Genomic DNA, 26,658 nt, shown 5'->3' on the forward strand with positions numbered 1-26,658 from the left:
CAAACCATTTTTCTTGCAGATACAAGTGTGGAACAGCAAATTAGAGCGCAGATTTAGATACCCTTTTCGGGGTACAATTGTGCCCTAGGGTAAGATTGTGCCCCACCAACAAGGTCAAGGTCGACCTCACTTCAAAAAGACAGAAGATTTCTAGGTTTTGTTTGTCTCGGCATTTCCAATGTGGAATGGGTTGCAGATTTTCCAAAAACTATATACAGACATCAACAACATTTTCCAAATTCAAGGTTAGTATTTGTCTTTTATCTTTTTCAGGATTTAGGCACATACTCCCCCACAATAGGAAGGTCATATAACCTCCAGCCTCCATATTTTCCATCACTTCATCCATTTCTACATTGAACACTTTCTTGTGTTTAATCAATTTGGATCATTCCTTTTGGAAATTAGGGTTGAGAAGAGGTTTCCATTTTCTTTCTATTCATGCACTATACTTGAAGGGGACGTAATTCACCTCCCAGGGATGGTGAATTTGAGATACGGTTTGGTTCGGATAGTAGTTCGGGTGGTTTTGGTGGTACTAGACTACAACCCACAAATGCTGAGGTTGATAGAAATGCCCTACAGGCATTTAGGAATATTGTAGCCGGGCAACAACAACAAATGATAGATGTACTGCAACACTTGTCCAATGCTCTACAACAGATAACACTACCTCAAAGACGAAGTAGGGAGAGAGCTCAAGATGTTTTTGTTGATTCTCATAGATCTCGAGTCAAGGATAGAAATCGAGATGGCGTTAGGTACAAAGATGCAAATCGGGTTCAAGTTGAGGATTGTGGTGGATTAGCTAACGGAGCTGACATTCATACTGGCACTCATGATAGGTTGTAGAGGCCCACATTTCTAAGACCTAAGATGGATGTGGTTAGTATTGAGCCTAAGGCCGCTCCTTTTGCTAATGACGTGCTGGCACATTTTACGAAGTGGGATGCTTTACCATAGGCAATTAAAGATCATTTGAATTTTGATCAGTTCCTAACTCAGAAACTAGAGCATTCCAAAGCGAGGTCGGGACCTGAGAGACAGCGACCTTGACAGAATGAGTTACAGCAAGTTGCCAGTAAGATGCCATTGGAGCACTTTGATGGTACTGGGAGAGTTACAGCTCGAGCTTGGATTCATAAGCTCGACACATATTTGGCTTTGCATCCTATGTCAGAAGTGGATACTATCAGATTTGGAGTGTTGCATTTGGACAGAGCTGCCCATGACCGGTGGTACCATGGGTTGGTTTCTTTGCGACATGATCTGATCACCTCCTACCATGAGTTTGTGGATCGCTTGATCAAGAGATTTGATAGGAAGGATCCAGAGGTGTACTTCCATGAGTTGGCTCAACTGAAGCAATCTAGTGGATTGGAGAGTTACATCGGTGAGTTTCGGACACTTTCAATCATAGTGTATGATATTTCAAAGTGCAAATGAGTTATGTTATTTATGGAGGGATTGACTGAGCCACTCCGTGGATGGGTGAAGTCATTGGACCCATCTTCTCTATAGGTCACAACGAGGAAGGCACCTGACTTGGAGTTCTCTTCTCGAAGAAAAGTTGCTTCGAAATCTTCTGCTCTTCCGCCTGATGATGAGGAGTCACCACCAGTTGTTGAGGACAAGGGCAAGTCAGTGGGGAGGTCTGATGACACTTCTAGAGAGGACTTGAGGAGGTGTCAGCTTTGCTTTTGGTGCTAGGGGCCTTTCTCTAAAGGTCATTTTCCTTGTGCGTTGAGGCCGAAGGGAACAACAAATCATGTTGTGTGGGTTTACACTAATATGATTGAGGATGAGTCATCACAACAGCATGAGGATGTCAATGAGGATGATCATACTAAGCATAGAGTTTATATGGTGATGAGTATTTACAACTTGGTATTTGACTCACATGTTCAGGATTTGCATCGAGTCCAAAGTTGGTCAGTGCCTAAGCTGGATTGTCTACAGGATGATTGGGTAGGTATAATGAAGGGGAATGTTTTGAGATCTCCTATGGATTTGTTACTTAGTGATGTTCCAACTTTTATATCATCAGCACAAATATTCAATGCTATGTTGCAAGTCATGTTATTGGTTTTGATGATGGTAGTGGCATTCAGTTGGTTCAGTGAGGACGGGGACATCACTCGCTTCTTATGGGATCCCGGTGGAGGTTTTGTATCATGTCAAATTACTTGAGGACAAGCAATTTCAGGGAGGGAGGACTATAATGTCCTCGTTTTTGGCAAGTCCGTGTAGTTGATGGAGTTAGCTCATCATAGCGACCCTCATGAGCTGACAGGGTGTTTTGGGTGTCTCAGTTGTGGACTTACTATTTTTAGTAAGTCTATTATTGGTAGTCGCCATTTTTGGCAGTGCAATGGGTGGCTTCAGCAGTTGGTCATCACTTGCAGTTAATAAAGTTGATAATTGCATGAGCTCATATTTATTTATTAATTATTGAGTTGCATATATTATAATAATGTTTATATTATTATAATAATGACATTAAGAGATGTTTCTAAAAAGCGTGTTGGAAAGTTTCTAGTATTGAGTTATTTTGCGAAACTTCCACAATTTCTGGGGTGGAGTTATTTAGGAAACTTTGGCCAACAGAAGATTATAAATGAGAGCTCATTGCATTGGGGAAAACATGCTTGAATATATATTTACTTTTTGTGCCTTTGTGTTTTTTTCCCGATTTTTGACTTGTGAGCCCTTGCTGAAGTATAAGGGTTCATTTGTGAAGTTCTCAGCAATTGTGTTGAAGTGTACAATTGACCAACCTTCTCCTTCTGTATCTTCTGTATCTAGGGAGAAGAATAATCTTGTTATTTATACTGAAATCGCTCTGTATCTGGCTGAGAGTTTTAAGTAGTCTGAGAATTTTGAGAATTGCATTGGAAGGGTGGTTAGCAAATTGTGTTGTTGTATAGCATTGCATATCTCCTACCGTCCATCTTGTAGCTTTGGAGATTGGCATTTGTGAGATTTGTCTAAATGTTGGAGAGGGTTTGAGAAATTTCCCATCTCACTATGTTGCTACAAACTAGAATTTGAAGTTGGTCTAAAGTTTGACGTTTGTCTTACTAAGGGTGGCGATTTGTGTTCACAAACCATTTACATCCTCCCTCAAGGTTTGGCAATTGCAATTAGAGGCTGGGCAAATATCAAACATGGCCTGCAATTTAATTCTCTGGAAATCGCAAGAGGAAAGTTATAGCAGCGATTGGGAATATGACTAAGGAAGAGTGCCGAAATTCATCTAGAGGCATCGCTCCAAGCTATGGCAGAATTCTGAATCGTAGTTGGACGACAATCAAGTTGGGCCTGCATCTTGCTATCAGCCGTGTGAAGTTCTACCACCACCAGCATGAGCCATTGTTGGGCAGTGTTTTGAGATACACGTGTGTGGAGGGGGCATTGGTTATGGTCGTGTTGGACCTGCAACTCAACCAGCAGCTTGGGGCACATGACTGATTGTGAGCTGCCTGCAGCATAATGAAGGAATTTCGATTTGCATCTTGTGGTATTTCGAATTGGCATTAACCTTGGACATGAGCATTGTATTCAGCATATCGAATTGTGTCTCAACCAGGTTCATTTGATTTGGTTTTCCATGGTTGTGTTAACAAATTAATAAACTATTGTATACATCAATTTGTGTTTATGAACAATGTGTTATTTCCTTCAAAGCTATTTTGCTATGCATAATCAGAATTTATAAAAATTGAAATATCATTGATAAAAAGGCAAGAATAATAAGGTTACAATTCAGTAATCCCGACAGAGGATAGTCAGGGTTTTTACACTTTTCCTACTTGCAAAATATCTTTACAAAAAAAGGTGTGATTCGGTGATCAAAATGTACACCAATCATGGTGCAAATAAATGAATTCATTAGATATTAGGAGATAATTTCTCTAGTGTTATGTGGGGATATTTCAAGGATTTTCAGTCTGGAAAGCATAAAAGAGAGAATTCTTGTTAATATGTTTGAGGAGTACAAGGTAGACATGTTTTCTATTTGACATTGATACATGTACCTTATTAACAGTTCAAACAAGAACATTTTGGTTACCTTCCATTGGTTGTGAAGCAGATGAGGACATAATTAGAGCTAATGCAAATGAATTACTCTCTAGACTTATAGATATTACGGCACCAAGGTTTGGAACTTATGAAGAAGCATTCTCAAAGATTAAGATAAAATTAAAGAAACATGTGATTCAAAGGAAGTCAAGAAGAATGATGAGCATGTTGGAAGTAAAGTTTGGTAATGCAAAACCAAGCACACCAACTCTTGTCATTGGAGAACCTAAAAAGTCAACTACTAAGTTGACCATTGAAGAAGAAACACAGGAAACGCCTTCAACCAAAAAGAGCTATCGGAGAAAAGACAAAAGAAAAGTGTGTGGATCACCAAAAAAAAGAGCAACCAAGATAGGGTAATACAAACAAGAAGAAATCAATGAAGAAGTAGCAGTAGAAATTGAACCTGAGAAGAAAGAAGAGGAATCCAAGGAAACTGGCAAAGATAAAGATCCCAAATTGGAACTTATAGTCAAAGACATAAAGGAGAATGGTAGATTGGAGGATGTATTAGAATATTATGAGTTATACAATGAAGAAGACAAAAAGGAGATTGAAGAAGCAATAATACGAAGTTTGCACAAATTCTGCAAGACTCCAAAGTGAACTTTTTGGCATTTTACCTAGAAAGCTTTACAAACTAGTTTATGCCAGATGGAGAACAACATTGAAATTGGACAGAGAGATCATGGAAAGATCATTTATGGAGATAGCTACAAAACTAGACTGTGTAGACATTGAGATAATGGTTGAAGCTCACAAACAAGAATTCAGAATCAGAAATAAAGTTGCAAGACACTTAGTAGATGATACTCAAAGTGCACATGATGAGACTATGGAATGGATGAAAATGATGGCTACACAAGAACAAATTGAAAAGGAGAAAGAGGAAAAGGATATAACCTGTGAAGGCAAAATGGCCAAAGAATCCTATCCCAAACCTATATTCCATCAAAAGTTATTAGGCAAGTCAAATCCGGGACACCAACACAAGGACATGTCAAGCAAGAAGCAGAACAAACTGGTGTAGATGCAGTAATTAGAGAAGACGTTCCATACAAAGAAGTTGATCATACCCCCAAGGTTCAACTTGTTCAACCAATGACAGAACAAAAGGAAGAAAGTGTAAACACTGCAAGAGAATCGGTGACAATGAAAAGGAAATTAAGTTTAGCAGCACCAATGAAAGGAAAAGTAGTAAACTCTTTACTAAGGTAAGCACAGATGAAGAAGAGGAAGAAGTAGATGATTAAACATTAAAGAATGTAGATATCACAAAAGTTGAAGCTTGAGGATCTATTTGGGTACCCTAAGAAGTTGGAAAGGAAGGCAAGAAGAGACAGAATAAGAGCAAAGAAGAAGAAAGTCAACATAATGGAGGCCAGAGATATTTTAGGAGAATTAGTACATGAAGTTGAATATGATCTAGATGCAAGCATGATTGATCAATTGGAGACTTTGATCAAAGCTATTGTAGAACAAGTTCCAAAATTAGAAATCATAGCACTCAAAATGGCATAAGACAACTATGAGAAGAAGAAAACTGAACAAGTAATGGAGACAATAGATAGAGATGGAGTAACTTTGTCAAAACAGGTCGATGCAATGAAAAGAATATTGAAGGAAGTTGGACAATTAATGCTCAAAATATCAAAACTATCAGAATCCATAGATGACTTGGAACAATGCAAGAATGTGGCACAGAAAGAACTTGACACCTTGATTGAACAATTTAATCCAATCATAAGTCGAGCAGTAGAGTACAATGCAAAGGTGAAATTAATCACTCAAAAGACAAGGCAATTACAAATAGAACATGAAAAGAGGATGACTACCCTTATTCGAGCTACAATCCTATCTTGCACCTATAATAGAGATGATGCAACAAAATGTAAAAAATGTAGAAAGGTTACATAGTCTACCTAACATGAGTACTTTGGACTCAATGGAAGAGGTAGCAAAAAACCTACATGGATAGATAGTCACCACATCTTACTTGGGAAAATCATTGGAGGAATCAATGGAGTTAGCCAGGATGAATTTCGAGGAAGTGTTCGACAGGTTATGAGTTCTTACACACAAGCATAAGTTACATTTGTCATTGTTGATAAAAATGGGGAGAAATATTGTGAAAACCCTACAAAGGGAAGAATACCGGTGGAATTGATGCATCAGAAGGATGTAAACAAAAAGGGGGAATAAGTTCCTCCTTTTGTTTTAGTTGTTCCACATCAAAGTATTTAGAAAGTTTAACTCTCATGTGTGCAAAATTGAGGAAAAATGTTTCCTTGTTATCTCCCAATGTCCTTTCAAGAAGTTTTTGAAATCGTTTACTAGTTTGGCAACTTTGGTACTCTTTGTCAATTAGCTCCTCGTCACTAATATTCAAGTGGTGACTATGGTTGTCCCAATCATATTGAGACATGTTGCTACTAGATGCTTCTTGTTGAAAAGTGGTGTGTATTGGTTGATCTTCATCAAAAGCGTTAGTTGTTTTCTTAGGATTATTCCTCTTAGATCTTGCGAGTACCATCAAGGATTTGTGTTTGCAAAATGTTTAGGTCAAACTTGTATGTCCCAAAGTTTGAGCTAGGGTTTGATTGATGTTCAAGTGTGTTTGTCTTAAAAATATTCATAGGTGTGACAGAAAGAGTTGACAAGTTTCAGCGTCAAAAGGATTGGTTACCTTCTTTATGAGTTGAGAACTAAAGATGTTGGCTTGATGGACAAGACTTACACAACTTGACAAGGTTGAACGAGGGTTTGATAATTTGAAAAGGGGTACACTTGATGTTTGACCTGACAAGACCTCCAGGTTTGGATATTGTGACCAGATGGACTAGCAAGACTCCAAAAAGGGTACTAGGATTTGCAACTTGATTCAGGAAAAGACCTATGTCAAACCAAAGGTGACTCTTGATTCAGGAAAAGACCTATGTCAAACCAAAGGTGACTCTGTAAACCAGAAGCTACTCAGTATTCCCAGAGGCGACCCAGTACTCCCAAAAGAGACTCAGAACTCCCAAAAGAGACTAAGAACTCCCAAAGGTGACTCAATGTTCCCAAAAGAGACTCCTAAAAGCTACTTGCCACCCAGAAGCAACTCACGTGGATGCAACAAACCTCCAAACCTACTTCACATCCCACAACAGTGACATCCCAAGTCTGCAGCCATAAATATTCGGTTGCAGCAGTCTCAAATCACCCTATACTGGGCTGTACAGGTTGGAGCTGAAGGAGCATGTCATACAGGTCTCTGGTGGATTATAAGGGCGCCACACTTGGTTGACAGCAACATGCCTATACATACTTGCTAGGGCTGCATCAGGTCTGAAAAATGTTATGACAGAAAACTGGTATGCTTGTATTGTAATTGCTGTTTGATATCTAGTTCTGTCTGATGAATTTCATAGTATTGAACTGCTGTTGAAGATATGATATTTGTATGCATTGATATTATTTGCTGAGTTGTTCAAGAGAGATTAAAGCAATACATTTTCAGACTATAGTATAAATCTGCATTTGCTTAATTGCCGATAATATTCATTCCAAAGTAATCTTCATGTTTGTTGAGTTCACATCTTTTCAGTAAATTGCAAAAACAAAAAAAAATAAAGAACACCATCTGGGCAGCCTCTTGCAATAACATTATGTATATAATCAAAATGCTAATCATGGCCATCTCAAATAATGAAAAATCTCCCAAAGATCAGCAACAGCAGGATATCACCATAAAACAGTGTTACTGAAAGAAAACATACTTAACGTGGACTGTTGTGCAAAAATTTGGGACTACAATAGCACCTTGCTGCAAGGTGAGCTGAGTTTATAATGACATGCCAGTCTGTATTGATTACATGTAACTTGAGGCCTGGCATATATCTATCATTCCTTATGGTACACATGCATCAGTTGTGTAGATTTGTGCTTGATATGGTAAAATTTCGAAGTAAAGAAAATCCCTTATACATTTGTCTCATGACTTTGGTTGCTGGTTAGTTTTGTGATTCTTGCAATCAAAACTTATTTGATTTCTTAGTGCTGAATAGTAGCGGCATCTACATATAAGTAAGATAAGAAAAGTCATGGTGTTTTCCAGGTGCAGGTGATATATTTAACGATTGAATTTCCATTTTTCTAGAGTAATAAAAACAGGAACTGTGTAAAGCTGATGACTCTGCATGCTGCCAAAGGCCTGGAATTTGACACAGTGTTTATCACTGGATTGCAACGAGATTTGCTTCCATTTAAAGATGCTGATATTGATGAGGAGCGTCGACTTTTCTATGTAGGAATAACCAGGGCTATAAAACGACTGTAAGTGTTCTGGAAATCCCTGCCCTGTAATTTAGTAAAAACATATTTAGTTAGCTATGGTTCAATGGAAATCTCTTCATTATTTTCAAATGAACTTTAATTTCTATAAAATGATAACTTGAAGCAGGTACATAACCTTTTCAAGATCAATCTTTAGACGAGGAAAGACATTTGAAGGAAAGCCATCAGAATTTATTAAGGAGATATTAATGTCACCTGAATTAAAACAGGTTCAGTAGAATGTTGTCTGTACATTTTTGTTTTTGTGCATGTACATATATAACACTTTAAAATCTGACTCAACTTTTTGTGCAGAGAAGTCAATAGTAGTTTTAGTTCCAATGCCATTTTGCCTCTTAGATCTAAAGTCTGCATTTAAGTGCCAATTTTTAGTCTATTGTCATGGTCCATCGATTATCTATTGTAGCATGTATATTTTCACGTTGACCTGCATTGGTTATTGGTGGACATTCCTTGTATTTTTACTGTCCATATCAAATTTTCTTGTAACAAGCTACTTTTAACAGAAAAGCAATTTTGTTCATTAGATCATAAAATACGGTAATTTTGATATTACGAGTTAAACAAATCTAATCTTGCTTTTATAGCCAAGTTCAAGTTACGAACGAGTGTCACATGTTGTTGAGCTTTTACTTGCACACCAAATGGTAGAACTGACCCCTAAAACTTTAAATTTGAGCTCCTTTGAAGGATATCGCGTATTATCCAAAAGCGTGGTTTAGGTACAGATCTCTAGTTTTTACTGATTTTATTAGTTATTACTCAATTGCTCTTCTCATGGCTGGTTTCTTTTGTCATATTTACCTTTCAGTGCTGTATCTTTTGGTAAACGTTTTTTTTCCCCTCTGGAATCTTCCTACCAATATTTTTGGCCGATTCTAGGATTTCCATATCCTATGCCCAACCTTTATTGACATATATAGTTCATTGAAAGGAAATTTGTGATTTTTAGTGGTAAGATGATCAGATTTTCAAAGTTGACAAAGATTTTTAATTCAATGATGTCAATTTGTTAACTTAAATTTGACAATATATTGCGATATTGCTATCAGGATTTAACTGTATGATTTTGAGTCAAACTCATTGACCCATGTTTCATAAGTAGTGATTCAACATGAATTCATCTCTCCTGAGAATAAATGGAACACTTAGCACTTATTCGATCTAGGTGATGCTCTGGGTGAAGCACTGAGGGACTTCTGGGAGGTCACAATTTGACTTGCTGTGAAAATTATTTCCTACTTATTAATCATTTATATTTCAACATTTTTTTAATGAGCAGTTCATTTACATTGAATAGATAATAGAAAAGTACATATTAAAAAATTTAGGAGACAAGAAATCACTGCATTAGTGTTCAAATAATAGTTTACAATAAAAGTACTATATTTGATTAACTATATTATATTAATAAAGGTTCTCTTTATGACAGTTTAATTTTTTTAATTATAGATCTATGCAAAGTCAATTGCATCTAGTAATTTGTCTTTTTCTTTGTTAAGTACAAAAATATGGCTATGCAATATTTTGTTGACAAGTTGATGAACTTTTGTATTTTATATGAATTCATATTAAAAAAATTGCCTTCGTTAGATTTATTTATGGTAGTATTTAATAAAATATATGACAATTAATATATTGGTAGTTTAATGTCATATTTGATTTCTTGTATTTCTGAACCTATTGTTTATTTGAGTTTATTGTTGATTTTTTTTTCAAAAGGTGGAGACTATATGATCTAATTTTTAATCATTTATATATATTTAATCTATTATTTTGATCCTTAATTCTATATTACTATTATTTTTCATAGAAATACTTTTTAATTATAACAGTTCAAAAGTGTTTTAAAAATTAAGAGAAACACATACGTATATAGAAAAGAAAGAAAAAAGTAATTGTAGAGAAGTCAATTTTCGAAATTTAAATGTAATGCTAAAAAATTACCACTAATATTTTTCATCTTATTTTGTTTTTCTATGAAGTATTATTTCATTTCCATATTTAGGTACTCTTATATATATGCGATTGACATTTGTTGAATTCAAAACGAACAATTTAAACATACACACTAAGTACTTATTCATACGAAATTAACATTCGTCCAATTCAAAACAATCATCTAACCACACAATGTAGGTATTTTTTCATATACGACATCATTTCTATTCTAGATAGGCATTTACCCCAATGGGGTAGGAATCTATTTGGAAAGGTATGTATACTTTGATCATGGCTTTATACTTATCAAAGACCATTTAGGTTGAGTCACTTTTTAAATATTACACTCCCTTTATAGAAGCACCTTAAGATTGTCATATTTACACCATAATACTGAATATAACAAAGATTTGAAAGTCACCTTAGTTCTTTGGTCTAAAGCTTCACAAAGCTATGCATTTCATTTGTAAGATTTTGAAGTATACAAAGAATATAGTTTATCTTGACCTTGATATTGATATTTGAAATTATATTGTTTTTAATTGAATTTTTTTTTCTTTACTGAATACTACAATTACAAACCTTTTTTTACAACATGATCAAGACCATATGTATGTTTGTCCTAAATTTGATTTATTTTTTGAAATTGGTTCTCCTTAAATAGTTCCCATGTGATTGCAAATAGCTAGGAAAAGCAAATAAATCAATCCAAGAGAGATTATATATCCCTTGGATTCTAATATCATCAAGATCTCCTTAGTTTCTTGTTAGCAATTTAAATGGATGGTGATAGTTGTCGTCAAGCTATGGATGTAATAAGTTAAAACATAAATTCATTGATGTTGAGAAAGAAAATAAGATTCTTATCTAAAAGTCAATGTTAAGTCTATAATAATAAATTTAACTAATATTAATTATTATTTTGTTGGAAAAATAATTATTAATCAAATAAAGTATTATAATTGAAAAAAAATCTCATTCCAATTAAAATAATATGCTTAATGAATAAAATAGAAAAAATCTAAATGCAATGCTAATATCTTCATATTTTAAAAAATTAATTATAATAATATTTAAAAAATTTATAATACTAAATTTAAGAATATTTGGTATGTGAACAATTAAATAAATAGTCTCTCAGTATTTTATTTTCATAAAAAATAACTATCATCTATTTGATTAATTTAAACAAACTTAAATTTGAGAATTTTTGATATTTAAAATTAAATAAAAAAATTTTGATATAATTTTTTTTCCTTTTTCTTTATAAATAAAATAATCAAAATAACACATCTTTTTTATTAAATAAAAAAATTAAAATTAAAATAAATAATAATAAGGTATCTAAATTTTTAGAATACTAAATAAAAATAGATTTGTATGAAATAAAGCAAATTTGTATTAGTTGAAATAATATTTTTTAAATTTTAATTTTTGTAATAAAATTTAAAAATTAATTATTCTTTTTTAAATAATTTAAATAATTAATTAAATTGTCTATTAAATATAAATTAAAATAAATAACATAGGACTCTTAAATCTCTAAACTAAAAAATAAATAATCATTTTTTTTTATTTTTTTTTAATTCCTAGAAGTTATGCATAAATCTTGTCATGTGTTGAACTTCTACTTATTAATATAGGGTCAAAGTATTTCAAATAACCACAAATTTGAGAAGACTTGCATGCTAAAAGGTATTTGACATATTCATATGAACAAAGTTCAAATTGAGTTTTTAATTGTGAATATTTTGGTAGTTGTCTATTTTGTATAGTGTTGAGTATCAATTGTCCATTCAATATATTAATTACTATTAAAATGGAACAACTGCTACAAGCATTGATATTCAGGATTTGTGAGTTTGTGTTTTAAGGCCCTTTGGATAGACCCAAGATATTTTGTCAAAGACAACCTGTCACCTGATAATATCTACCTATGTTTAAGATTGTAATAATTTTTTGGTTTATTGTGTCATATGATTTTAAGTTCAAATTAGTCCTATGAAGAATCTTGCAATTGCTTTTACTAAATAATTATTACATGTTAACCTTATGGTCAAATCATTTGTCTATTAGTGACTTAACACTTAGTCAGTTGGTTTCGTTGCTACTGAGTTGTACATTTTCTACTGAGCTTATCATTCTTTTAGCAATGTTAACTAAGTGTTTCAATTGCTACCAAGTTAAACAGTCAGATTGCAGTTCATGTCGGGCTTCATAGTGTCTAACAAGCATTTGAGACGAATTACAATGCTTGCTGAGTTCTATAGTGTTTACCAAGCTTTAGAGGCAATGTACAGTGTTACCCGATCATAGCAATGGCTACTAAGCTTTCCAGTATAAGTAATGAAGATTTTAGTGTTAACTGAGCTCTGTAGTGTTAACCAAGTATATCAATGTCTACCAAGCTCGCAATGTTAATGAAATGAATTCCATGTTGATTGAGTAATGTAGCGTCAACTGAGTGATTTAGTATTTACCGACTAGCAAGTTTCTCAATGTTCACCGAGTCATATAGTGTTGACTAAGTTCCTGCTATTCGAAGTGATCAGTGTGGATCGAGCTTCAATGTCAACCGAGTGCCAGAGTTTGTCGAGTGTTGACAGTGTTTGTCGAGTGTTAGAACATCACCAAGTTGTCTTCAGAACCCGAGTTACAGCATTGGGTCGGCTTTGTGAATTATGATGAATTTGCTATTGTAGCCAACTCCAAAGGTAATTAAGTGGATTGATATATATGTAATGTATTATATCATATCCAAATGAGATGTATGTGAAGAAGTAAGAAGCAGATGACTGCGAATTAGTGAAGGCTACAAGTAGTATAAGGAATAGTAGAGACTTATCTATCACAACAAGGTGATCGTTGTAACTCAAGGAATTTCATTCAGCAAATCAAAGTTGCAAATCAGAGATCCACCACTGGTGCATCCTAATAAGTGCATCAATCAAATCCTCTAACAAGGTGGACTTAATAGTCTTATGTTAAATCTCCTAATAGAGTGTATACTTCATTGTATGTTTGTAAAATCTTTTCACAAGGTGGACTAATAGTCATTATTGCTCCTAACAGGACAGGTCATCAGAAGTGACCAATTGTAAGCCTTAATAGGCCAACTTTATACTGCAGTACTAAAGCTTGTAGGTATCATCCCCACCCTAGTTTTACTTTCTATTTGAAAAGTTTTTGGGTCACCATATCTTGCGTCAAAGTATTATGAATGTTGTATTGTTTTCATTCTTTCATGCATACAACTAGATCAAATTATAAAGTGATGATTTAATTCATGAGTTAAGTTTAAAGATTTTATTGGTTCTTGATTCACCCCTCCCCTCTTAGTAACCTAGCCTACCTTATATTTCCAACCCATGGATGGTTGGTGCTTTTGGTGTACTAACTTTTACTTTCCTTTCTTTTTGAACCTTTTGATCAAGATTCAATGATTTTATATGCATAATGTGTCATTAGCATCTCTATGATTAATATCAAAAGTAGATTGTGATAGACACATGGTTTATTTGAGCTAACTTTGATAAGATTTTTTTTTTCTGCAAATGAGCCTTTAAACAGTGTTAGTCTAGTTTTCTCTTCTTATTACATCTATAAGTTTGTAATTATGTGGAGAGATTATGGCACTTGTTCATCAAAATGTTTTCATACCTCCTTTGGGATGAAGCGGAGTTATATGTCCAAGATTGGATAGCAACATGTGAGAAGCATTCAGTCGACAATTCTCAAAATATTAAATTGTCAAGCGGGCAACTACAAAACATGAAAGGACGCTTGGAGTTATGCTCTAAATCAAAAAAAGATTAGCTCGATAGTTTTTCACTTTAAAATTGGGTTTCCTATGAACATAGAAAATAGTGTTAAAGCTTTAACGGAAAATTCACTCTTGCCTCAATACAGCCATGACAAATGGCAAAGAAGACAAGAAGGCCTTGTCTTAGAAGCATCCTTCAATGTCACAATGAAGGAGAATGCACTTGATGGTCCCTATAAATTTGAGAAGCAAGATTGTGCATGGTGGTTTTCCCTAGAATTTTCACTAGTCGATAAGATTGAGATACCTATTATTCTTGTTTCTTGAGTTATTGGGTCAATTTGACATGACAAGAATTTGTGGCAGAGTAACCTATGTATTGAGCAACTTTTTTTTTCATGTCATGTTTGCAGCCAAGAAAGCTCTTTGATTGTGGAAAATGATGCATGTAGTAGGAATTACCTAGATACTTTGTTCAATTTTACACAATTGGTCATATAGGTAGTTAAGTTAAAACATGTACAAAATTGTCTATCAGTTATTCCCATGCACCTCCTATGGCGCAAGTGCTAGTATAGAAATATGTCAATACATATAATGTTAGCATCTTAAGTTTTTATTTAGTGGATTACAATGACATGGGTAAGTCTATATTTAAACTATAAGTTTATTTTAGCTAAGCAACTACATGTGGGAGGATCCTAGCCTTGACAAGCTTTTGAGGAGTTGAATCTTAATGGATGGCTTTCTATATTCCATGGCATCATCCTTGCCAGTTATATTCTTTGAATTATTGTTTTGAAAGTAAATTCTACTTATTTTCTGCATAAATGAACTTGCATAATTCTAATTGTTTTTTAAAATAAATTAATCAATTTATTTAGAAATAAATTTATTCAAATTTCTTTTGAAAATAAAGTAATCAATTTCTTTTAAGTCGACATTAATTATTTGAAAATATATGTAAAACATGTTGCAAGATAATTTAATACTAATTGTCGAAATTGGCAAACATTTATCTAATACTATTTGCTTTAAAAATGAACTATATTAACCAACTAAAAATTACTTTTGAAATACACTTCTTTACTATATTAATTTAACTTAATTACCTAACATAATTTGATTATGATATCATTTGCAATATTAAAATTTCAATAGTATTATTTTATTTTGAAACTAAATAGTGTTTAACTATTATAATAAAATATAGTAAGTTGTGTCTAACCCTTAGGTTTGAACCTCATTGAGGTGATGTTAAATGTGTAATCACCTAAAATGGTCATCTAGACTATTAACCCCCTTCTCAACACTTTGGCTAAATTATTTAATCATTTACCTATGCGAAATTGCTAAAAATTAATTTATTTAATTTTAACCTATAGTTTGACTATATTATCCTAAGTCCATATTTGATTAAAAGAACATGTCCCCCTTTTAATTAAATAAAAGATCTCATTCTTTTAACCTACTCAATGTGCACACATAAAGACCTTTTTCTATTTACAAATTAAAAGAAAAGGCTTTTTGTCTCACATGAAAAGTCAACTCCTTTTCATTGGTTGACTTTCTCTTACACACAAATCATGCCAAAAGTCAACCCCCACCCTTGACTGTCTACTTCCTTGATCTTGATCCCAACCATCCATGTACCTTTAAAAGAGAGAGTTATCTCCTTCTCTAAGGATCCACTTCTTGACTATTGTTATGTTGCAGATTTCTTAATAGATCTTCCTAGAGCTTGTGGAGAACTTATTTCTTGTCTAATTCTCTCATCGCCACTCTCGTAATAGCTTAGATTCATTTTGCAAGTAGCTTAGTTCATTATGTAATAGCTTAAATCCCATAGTTTAACTAGCTTGGCTTGGTAACACTCTCATTTACTTAATCTAGTTGTATTGTACATCTTATTTTAGCATAGATTATACTTGCATTGCACATTTGAGGACTCCTTTTGGACACTTACATTATTATTCTTGTCTAAGGAACCTCTCATTGCATGGTTTACTAGTAAGGGATGTGTCTCTAAGGCTTGGTTGAGAGGTTCTCATATGCACAAACACACATCTTTGCACTTCGTGGATAGGGAGCTCTAAGCCAGCATTCAAGCATTCCAATTCATGTTATATCTTGAATAGAAGGGTTTAGAGGAGTGTACATTTTTGGCACCCATCCTTGGGTAGAACACTCCAATTTTGCCTCTTAATATGTTTATTTTCTTTCATTTTCCACTTGTTTGATTTTATTTTTTGCAGTCGTGATTATCATATGATACTTTCTCAGTATTATAAGACATTTCAAACTACTATTGTGCAATACTTTTCCACTAGAAGTATCGTACGCCCTACAGAGGTCTATAGCACTAATATACAAGAAAGTATCGCCTGGGTATAGTGTGAAGTATCGCACGAAGTTTTGAATGTTCATTATCTGATATTGTTAGTGGCATTCTTTATTGCATTTTGTTGGAGACAGACGCATGTGTGAAAGTTTTGTCACTGTAGAAAGTAAAAGAGTTTTGTAAATGGTAATGATTCTTTGTGGCATTTGATAAAGTGAAGAGATTTAGCTTATGATCGATACATTTTTGTGTATCTATTTTAAGGAAAATAAAATCAGAGGTAGAACTTTATTCTCATACGATACTCTCTCAACAAAAAAAATCACCCAGTCTGAAACTTGTTGTTTGGATTCTTTGATCAGTTTTTGTTTTGCAGCAGTCTATTTTTTGGGTTATTCAGGTTTATTATTGTTTGACTAAGATCTTATTGCAAGTTTGACTAACTCTTGTTGGACTAACTATTTTACTTGTAGGTTTTTGCCCTAGATGCTTGAAAATTTTCTTTAAAGATCACATGTCAAAGCTTCAAATGCAAAATTGCTACTAATGATTGTTTGCAAGATTGCCTAAAAGCATAAAAACCAAATAAGTGCTTGTATTTCCCTTATTTTTTGTGTGGCAATCTTACTAATTATTTATCTTTCATAGGCACATAAGACTTGTGATTGTGGTCTCTTGGTGATAGGAAAGTATGCTCTTCACCCTTGTGGTGAATCAGAAATCTTTACCCACCTTTAGATTTCAAAAGTAAGAGGGTTAATTGAAATTGTTTGGTGTGTTTGGGGGAAACAATTGGGATAGAAAAGTATGCTCTTCACCCTCTTGGTGAATCAGAAATCTTGACCCCCAAGAGTGGATCCAATATATTTTAGTCTAGCATCCTTACAGTCCTGCTCTTGAGCAATCAAGAGTAACAACCCAAATGGGGACAAACGAACCTTATTATTTCGACCCACTATAACTCAAGGCTACCGAGGACACAAAACCTTGGTAGACATAGTGTTTTTCTTTACTTAGTGTGAGTACTTGTGGGATTGGGACCATGAGAAAATTCTAAGCAAGAATGCTTAAGGTGTTCTTGTGGCTGCAAGGTCTGTTACTTGCCGCAAGGCAAGGTGTCTCGCAATTGGGTGCAAGAGGAGTACTACAAACAGAAGCCCAAGCTAAACACTCTAGGTTAGTAACTACCTTTTTCTGTCACTCAACTTCTTGGAGCAAGGATCGATCCTAGTGGATTACTCGGAATACCCCAAGATTTTACATTCACCATTTGTGTCCCCTTGGTTATGTTAATGGCATCTCCATGACAAAGCCAATATCTCTTGTGAAAAACCACTTGGTGTGAGGCAAAGGGGCACTTAGTTTGGGCCAAGTTGTTGAGTAATGAATCTTAACTCTTAGGTAGATTTGCTTGGCAAGTGTTTTTGAATGTACTAGACCTGTGTAAACATTCTTGCAAATCAAACATCTCGTTAGTATTGGTAGGAATTTTCTTTGATATCACAATTGTGTGTTGACAAGGTTGTTTTGTCCCTTGTCCAACTATTTGAGACATGTGAATTACCCTTATTGTTTGTAAACCATGTTGTTCTCTAACGAAAATTGAGGTCCTGTACTATCTACATAACTTTCTTATCCAAAAACATTTGATGATTGACCTAAAACATAAGTGTTTTTTGCTCAAAATTGCCTCTTTCACAGTTCATTGGCCCTTTATCGTACGACTGTTTGAAAAGTATCATACAACATTTTTTGTTAAAACTTTATCGCGTACCTACTGTAAAGTCTGTCACCTGACTATAAAGAAGTATATCGCCCTCCTTAAGGAAAATTATCATTTGGCACAAAAGTATCCCCAAACTACTATCAACTCTATTTTATGATATATTTTGTTGTCCAAATATCATCTGCTTCTCATAGAAATATCACCTATTTGCTACGTCAAAATTGCATCTTAGGTGATCTAGGGGTGTCATCACTTCATCCTACCTGAGTCTAGTCAAAAATCTCTATGTTAGGTATTGTTCTAAGTTGAAAAGATGGATTTAGTCTATCAGATGTAAGTTAAAAATTATCACTAATGGTCACTTGTCAAAATTTGGTTACCTTTCTATGCTAGCTACTTGCTATCGAGCTTCTTGCTCACTCTTTTGGCTCGAGTCACTAGGGTTGTAAATTCTTGAGCACTCTTGACAAGTCACTCGCTTATTCTTTCTTTGACAAGTGGTCATTTTTTACCCTATAAGCTTCAAGTCTGAAATGCTTCTCATCCTATTAAATGAAGACATAACCTTACATGCCAGTTGCAACTAGGTTCCAAGTCAATAAAGGTAGTCATCCTTCTTTCACTTTTGAACAACTAGAAACTCCACCTAGGCACCCTCGTGGACAACCTTGTGTGGAGGATTTTTTCTCTAATAAACCACAAGAAGCTAATACTTGGAATAACCCTCTCTATTGCTTTAAGAATCCATTTCGGTACACCCTTTGATACACCTAGGGGTGAAAACAATGTGTCACTCACCATGCATCTTAAGGAGAGGAAACCCCGCTAGAAGAATAAGCATGCATGGAAAAAGAATAATTGCAAGAGGTCATGCGTAGGGACACTAGGGAAAAGTCTTATCATCAAGCTGAGACCGATGCTCATGCTAATGCTCATAATACTAAAAATAGACATGACTATCATAGCAATCCTTTTGACAACATTCCTCTTGGTGGTAATGATGGAAACAATACACCTCCTAGAACTCTTGGAATAAATGACGAAGGGTGTCCATCGCCACCTAGATTCTCATAGTCACAACATGAAAGTGAGACTAACGATGAAATTACTAGTGAAGACCTCATGAGATTCCAACAAGATGAAGTTTCCTAAATGCTAATGCTCAAAGCTTTGGAACAAAATACAAATCAATACTTTCAATACATGATAGTGAAGGGATGGAAATTCCCTCAAGACGTTGGTGTGTAAAGAATAATCCAAAAATGAGAACCTACTAACGCTAGGATCTTGAGGGAGGAAATGGTAGAACTTAGAAATCAACTTGCACAACTACAAGTTTCCAAGGAACAACCCAAAACATCCTTTGTTGAATCAATATGTGCTCTTCCTTTTGATAGGAGTCTTTACATGGTCTCATTTCCTAGAGATATAGAGGTTTCCAACTATGATAAATATGATGGAAATGGTGATCCACATGACCATGTAAGGAACTTCTATGCTATTAGCATGGACTTTATGCATGAAGCCACTTACCTCATGAGGTTGTTTCCTGGATTTTGAGAGGTCGAGCCATGGAATGGTTCACAAAACTATCACCTCCTTTCAAAACGTTTGATGAACTTGCACAATGCCTTATCCAATAGTGTTCTCATAACATTCAACATCTTGTTACTATGTTGGATTTGTGAAACATTAAATAGAAACAAGGTGAACCTTTTGCAACATACCTCCAATGATGGAGATCTTTACATTCTAGGCACCCTCGACAAGTTCCTAAGATCAAGCAGATTGACATCTTTGTCAATACACTTGTATCAAAACTCTACTTTGATCTTAGAAAATAATTGTTCACATCCTTCAATGCCATGATTGAAAGCACATACCACATTGAAGATGTTGCTATTAGAAAATGTGACATCATGTTGAATAAAGACAAAAATGGCAATGGAAATAGCAAAGACAAAAACAAGACTTGGAATAAAAACAAATACATTGTCAATGATAGAGTAGTGGATGCTCCTAAGACCAAGAAGTCAGCCTTTAACCTTTCTAATGTTATTTATGCTACAAAACAACAAGACTTCCATTTCTCAAACATCTGATAAAACCAAAAAATATATATAAGCCAAGACATGTTTACACACCTATGGTAGAATCTTACAAAGTGGTCTTGAAGACCTTACTTGGAAATAAACTGATCATGCTTCTAGACAGCTCACAACCCTATGACCCACCCATTAGACCTACTTGGTGGAGAGAGGACCATGTCTACAGTTATCATAGGAGAAAAGGCCATAACACTAAAAACTATTTCAAACTCTAATGCAGGAGCATCCTGGGCTTTCTTGCAATCCTATATGTTGGGGATATTTGACTTTGGATTTGTGAACTTAGTCACCAAAGGAGTGGTGCTCAGTCATTGTTGAAAGTAGTGTTGACCAAGGTGCTTGGTCATTGAAGGGGCTCGGTCGCTGAAGAGCTTGACAGATACTGTTATGGCACTCACTATTGTGCTCAGCATGTGTTGGTTTCTCGGCATGTACTGGGTGCTCAGCATGTATTGGTTGCTCGGCATGTGTTGGTTACTCAACAATGCTTGCGAGTTTTTTGACACTCCACAATATATTGGTTTCGATTGGAGTTCTTGATGCATTTAATGCATGTGGCGTGTGATCGTAGCGTGGATCAATCTGAGACATTGTATGGACCTATGTGTGGTCTTGGTTAACTCTTCTATGTGCATTTAATCAGTGTTGTAAACTTGGGGTTTGTCCTAAGTATTTTGTGTAGTTATCATGTATTAACTATAGGTTAATGTGAGGGTCAACATTTTGTATTTAATGTTTGTTGTAAGCCGACTTATGGCTTACATATGCATTTAATGCAAGGGGTTTTATTTAATTTGTAATTGGTAGGCTGACTTGTGGCTTAGTTGTGTATAAGGGGTCTTGTGGAGTCTTTATTCATTATCATCCAGTTTGGAGAAGAGGATGAAGTGTAAGAGCAAACTTTGAAGAGCTAGTAGTTGTGGCTTGGAAAACTAGGAGATTGCTTGGTGGACTTGCAAGCACAAGTTAAAATTTTCTTGGTGGTTTTCTTCTAGCGTGCAGAGCTGGACCAGCTAGGATTATTGTTGTGAGTTGGAACTTGTGGGATCTTGCATGACTGATATTGTAATTGTTGTTGTATTTAGCCCTAACCCAAAAGGCCTTACAACTGGGCATATTGCATGTAATCAGTTATTTTATGGATAAAGAATTGTGATTTGGTATCAGATCTTGCCTTTGTGTTGCATTACTATTGTGTTTCCATTGTGTGGTTATTTGAAGGGGGCTAGGACATCTCCTTTGGGGACTCTCTTGCCTTGTATTGTGTCAAGCTCAAAGATGTTATCCAAGATCTCATCAATACCGGAAAAGTCATAACAGATGGTAGTAAAAAATTATAATCACTAGGCCTTCAAACAACCATTACCAAAATATGAAAAAGGGGAATCATCTAAGGTTAACAAGAAAAATCGCAATGCAAAGATCAACTACACATACACTGGCACTTACAACGTCATAAACATTCTAGAACCTATTGAATATCTTTGCATGATGGGTCCAAAATTTGACAAGGAACCCAATTATGATACAGATGATGAAAGACCTAAGGTATTCCTCAAAATGTGCAATTTTTCACAATAACATATGGGCACTCGACCTAAGGTAGTTCTTAGAGTGGCAGAACCTTCCTCCTTGCATGGTGAGATGCTTAATGGATTCACTAGGAGGCAATCTAAAGTTGTCCTTAAAGTTTCAAATGATCCTAAAAATGCCTCATCGTCTAAACAAATAGCTACCCCATCCATATCAAACTATGACCTTGTCACTCTGTTACAAAGAACCCCGACACAAATCCACAAATCTTCATCTTTGAGTTGTTAGAGATATCACCCTTATACAAGGAAATTCTTAAAAATAGCTTTATGCACAGCCAACATCCCCACAGATATTGAGACTGAGTGATTCCAAGCTATGGTGAACCATATCTCTTCACCACATTACCTCACATTCTCTGAAGAAGATAAAAAAATCCCTTAGTCATCCTCATAATCTCATCCTACACATAGAATTCCAAATATTTTGTAATCGTGTTCGCTGAGTCTTGATAGAAAATGGTTCAGTGTTAAACATCATCTCTTTCAACGTTATTCAATAGCTAGGCATGTCCAAATTTTCTATCAACTCTAGGAAAAAGATCACCATCAAAGCCTATGACGAGGTTGAAATGCCTTCTAAAGGTCTTATTGCGCTAACAATCCACATTGGTCCTATTGAAAAAGATGTGGTCTTCCAAGTTTTAGACATCCTACTAGCATACAATTTTTTGCTAGGAAGACCACGGATTCCTGACATGTAGGCACTATTGTCTATGTACCACCAATGCATAAAGTTTCCTTTCAATGGTACTAAAATAGTCATTCTTGGAGACAATTCAATGTCTATCAACACATTGTCTATTGCTAAAACACTAGTTCCTACTTCCTCAAAATCGCTCTTCCTATGAGCTCAAATCGTTTCTCCAAGAGTACGAATAAAAGTTGAAAATGATGAGCCTTGGTATGGGTGAGTACACTCTGGATTATGTTGCTGCTCTACTGGTTTCTCATCGATCTTACGGGAAACCTTCTAAAAAATTGAAACCCTTAGCTTCTGCTATGATCATTTCTGGCACTTTTGTTCAATCATCGCTTCCCATAGAAGTAGAAAAAGAAGACCAAGCTATCAAAGATTGGATATGTAGGGAAGAGGAAGATATGGAGGAAGTCACGGTCACTACTCCTATCTCTCCTAACCGTTATGGAAAAGGATAAAAATTTCTAAAATACATGGGCTATCAGGGCAATGGCCCTTAACTAGTAACAAGAAAGCTCTCATAGAACCCTTAAGTCATATTGAGAGTTGAAAAAATAGAGATACTTTTGTCCTAGGCTATGGACTAGAAGATGAATTACCAAGATTTGACAAAAGAGCACCCATATTTAGTGAATCAAAGGATGATGAACCATCCTTTACTACAACTGTTCTACAAGAAGAGGATTTTATGCCTCTTGTACATGTGAAAACCTAACCTATCAGGAACATGCATAAACAAGAAAATATTATTTTTACATGTATATTGAAGATTGAAGTAAATAAAATACAATTAATTATACTTGAGTTTTAAAACTTAATGCAACTGAAAGATAATAGTCCTCATGCAACCTCGGAGAACCTCAGCAACGGCACCCACAAGAGATCTTGTTGGTGTGCTCAATAGTGAGGAATGTGGATGTGCTCTCCTCAAACACAAAAATGAATAAATTCTTTCAAAACTGATCAAATGAATGCAAGAATGCATATATGAAACTATACTAAAATGTATGTGGAGTACCTTTAGGAAATGGATTTGAGTAAGCCCACCTCAAAAGGATTATATGGATGTGAACATGGAAATGATATGCAATGGAATATACTAACTATAGTGTGCTATTATGAAACTATGCAAGAACTAGGAATTGAAACAATGCAAACAACTACCAAGAATCAGCTCTAATAATAAAAATCTCTAAAAACTCTAACACTATAGTAGCATGATAACAATGTAAGAATTTGCCTTAGGGAAAAAACACCCAAGATCAAGGAACTCAAGCACAAGCATAGAATAGACCAAAGTATGATCAAAATAAAAATATCAAAATGAATTGATGTAATATCATGTACATACACACTAGGAGTGTCTGAATATAAAGGCCTCTAGAATGCTTCTAGAATGACTAGGAGTCATTACACTGATAAGTCTTACAACCAAGCACATGTCCACCAGGAGTGGATTATCCTCTATTAAGCACAGGAGTAAGTGCAATGATGAGAGGATAAGCCTACAAAGGTGTAGCACGTAAAATTATGTTGTAGACACCATGTGCTAAAATAAGAGTGTGAATAACTGTGTTGTCAACATAACAACTCAGTTAATTATGCAAACTCCAATGTTGTAGACACCATGTGCTAAATTAGAGTTGCTTACTTTAGTGTTGTCAACATGCCAACTCATAAAAGTATGCAAACTCCTACGTGTCTCATCTAAGAAATAATAAAATAATGCATTGACCTAAGTAAACTTAGGTAAAGTGTAATAAGTAAATACTTATTTACACCAACACCCCACCTTAAGTGCAACTTAGGGGAATGCACTTAAGCCTACATAAGCTAGGATGAAAATGCATGATGGGTCCTGACTACGAGGCCATGTTAGTTACCCATATACAAAATGCAATGCAATCTCTCATAAAATAGAGAAAGAGGGAAAACCTCATGGGAAAAACTCTCTCCCAAAAAGAGAGATGAAAAGACAAGATGTATGGATGGATGGAGTAATCAAGGCCCCCCCATTATGATATATATCAAGTATATACAATAGAGAAGTATGAGAAAAACACAATCCCAATAGAGGAAAAGGTCCCCCCATAAAAGAGAAGAAGAAAGGAGACAAGGTAGTCCCCCCCCCCCCCCCCCCCCCAATTGTAGAATGTCAATCAGTGATAGCTACTCCAATGTAGAAGCTGATCCATGAATGTTAAATAATGTTCCTCCCCTTTGGAAGAAACAATATCATAGGTACAAATATGATGCTTCCCCTATGTATAGAAAGAATCTTGATAATGAATGGTGTTTTTGAAACTTGCTCAACTGTCCCTATGTTGCTACTGACTATCGACCCTTCCAATATTGCTGAAAAGAAAAATGTAAGCTCTAGCAAGGATATATGTAGAACATATCCCAAAAAACCAATTGTCTCCTCAAATGATAAAGAGACCTCCTACAACTATTGTACATAAGGATCCACAATCATATCAACCTAGTAAGACTAATCATGTAGAGAATGGACAGGAGGGTCAGAGTGAGTCCTCGCAACAACTAAAGAAGGATCTTATGCATCAAAGAGAATATGTATATCATCTATAATGTCTCCCAAATCTACTATGTGTGACTTCACAAACAAACCTAAAATATCGGTTATGTAGTCATCTACTGATTCTAGAACTGGAAGACAAGGTGTACCCAACTGTACTGAATTGTATGGACCTATCAGTGTAGCAATGTATGTGTGTGGAATGTGTTGATACTATGACCTTGTTTTGCATCTGTCAATAGGATCCCACATATTTGAATCTATTGAATCACTATTACTGTTGTCACTGTTAGTTTCCACAATGTATGAAGTATGGAGAGGATTAGAGGATAAGCTGGGTGAACTTTCCTCAAAGTGAACATTCCTCTCTATAAAAATCTCATGAGTCTTAGGATCCAGAATTCTATATGCCTTTACATTATCTTGATATCCAATGAAAGTACAAGGCCTTGGTGGTGGTGCCTTGCATTCCCTTGAAGATATGTTTGCCCATGTTGGACAACCAAAAATTCTAAGTGTTTCACAACTAGTTTTCTGCCGCACCATGCCTCAAAAGGAGTCTTTCCATCTAAGACATAATGAGGAGACCTATTAAGTATTTGATTGGCACTGTTGATAGCTTTGACTTCAAGTGATGGATCAAGACACTTGCCTTGAAACATGCAACTTGCCATTGACTTAAGAGTTCTAATCCTTATTTCTACAACACTTGTCTTTTGCAGACTAAATGCTACAGGATTCTAAAGATGAATACCCTCAAGTTCACAAAAGTCTCTAAGTCTTGAGTTCACATATCTGCTTTCATTGTCCATACGAAGATCCTTGATGGCTTTTCTTGATTGATTTTCATCATAACTCTTGAAGGCTAGAAACTTATCAAACACTTCATTCTTGTGATTAAGAAAGTAGACCCATGTGTAGCATGAAAAGTCATCAATGTAGCGACCCTTTCTAACTGATGTTACTACAAAAGGACCTGCTAGAACTGTGTGAACCAACTCAAGAATAGTTGATGCTCTTGAAGACTTCCCGTTATCAAACTTCTCTTCTAGATGCATATCCATTGAACAATTTGAACATTCACCCTTAGAAAAGTTAATTTTAGGTAGACCTTTTGTTAGGATTAAACCATGGACAGAAATAAAAATTACATGCAAATATAACCAATAACAAAAAATAATAGATCGCATAGAAAAGAACACAAGACACTAAGATTTAACATGGTTCACCCAATCCCTGGGCTATGTCCACCAAACAACAAGTTTGATATTATTACAATCTAGTAATTATAACCTGATTACAATCTGTAACCCCTTATAGCTCAATACTGCCACAAGAACCAATTTTACATCACAACTATGAAACAATCCCTAACCCTAAGCTCTTTTATACAAGTATTTTTACTGCTCTAGGGTTATAATTAATAATTACATGTCGGCCCAAAATCTCAATAAAATAGGGCCCAAAAAAATTTAAAGGTACTTTATGGTTTTTGTTGATGATTTCACTGGATGATGTGGGTAGCATTTC

General features: G+C 35.0%; 1 protein-coding gene across 5 annotated transcripts in view; it reads left to right on the top strand.

Annotated features, from left to right (window-relative positions):
* The window catches only part of LOC149576676 (uncharacterized), a 407,004-nt gene extending 398,033 nt beyond the window's left edge, over window positions 1–8,971 (top strand). For all 5 annotated transcript variants that reach the window (XM_089819021.1, XM_089819036.1, XM_089819029.1 and 2 more), the window contains 2 exons: window positions 8,225–8,400; window positions 8,528–8,971. In XM_089819021.1, the coding sequence (XP_089675147.1) occupies window positions 8,225–8,400; window positions 8,528–8,639 (288 nt within the window). In that variant the 3' untranslated portion in view covers window positions 8,640–8,971. The remainder of the gene's footprint in view (window positions 1–8,224; window positions 8,401–8,527) is intronic.
* The last annotated feature ends 17,687 nt before the right edge of the window (window positions 8,972–26,658 follow it).

This window comes from Cupressus sempervirens, chromosome 1 (assembly GCF_028749045.1).
Source record: "Cupressus sempervirens isolate cs-2001-9-10 chromosome 1, ASM2874904v1, whole genome shotgun sequence".
Classification (NCBI taxonomy): Eukaryota; Viridiplantae; Streptophyta; class Pinopsida; order Cupressales; family Cupressaceae; genus Cupressus; species Cupressus sempervirens.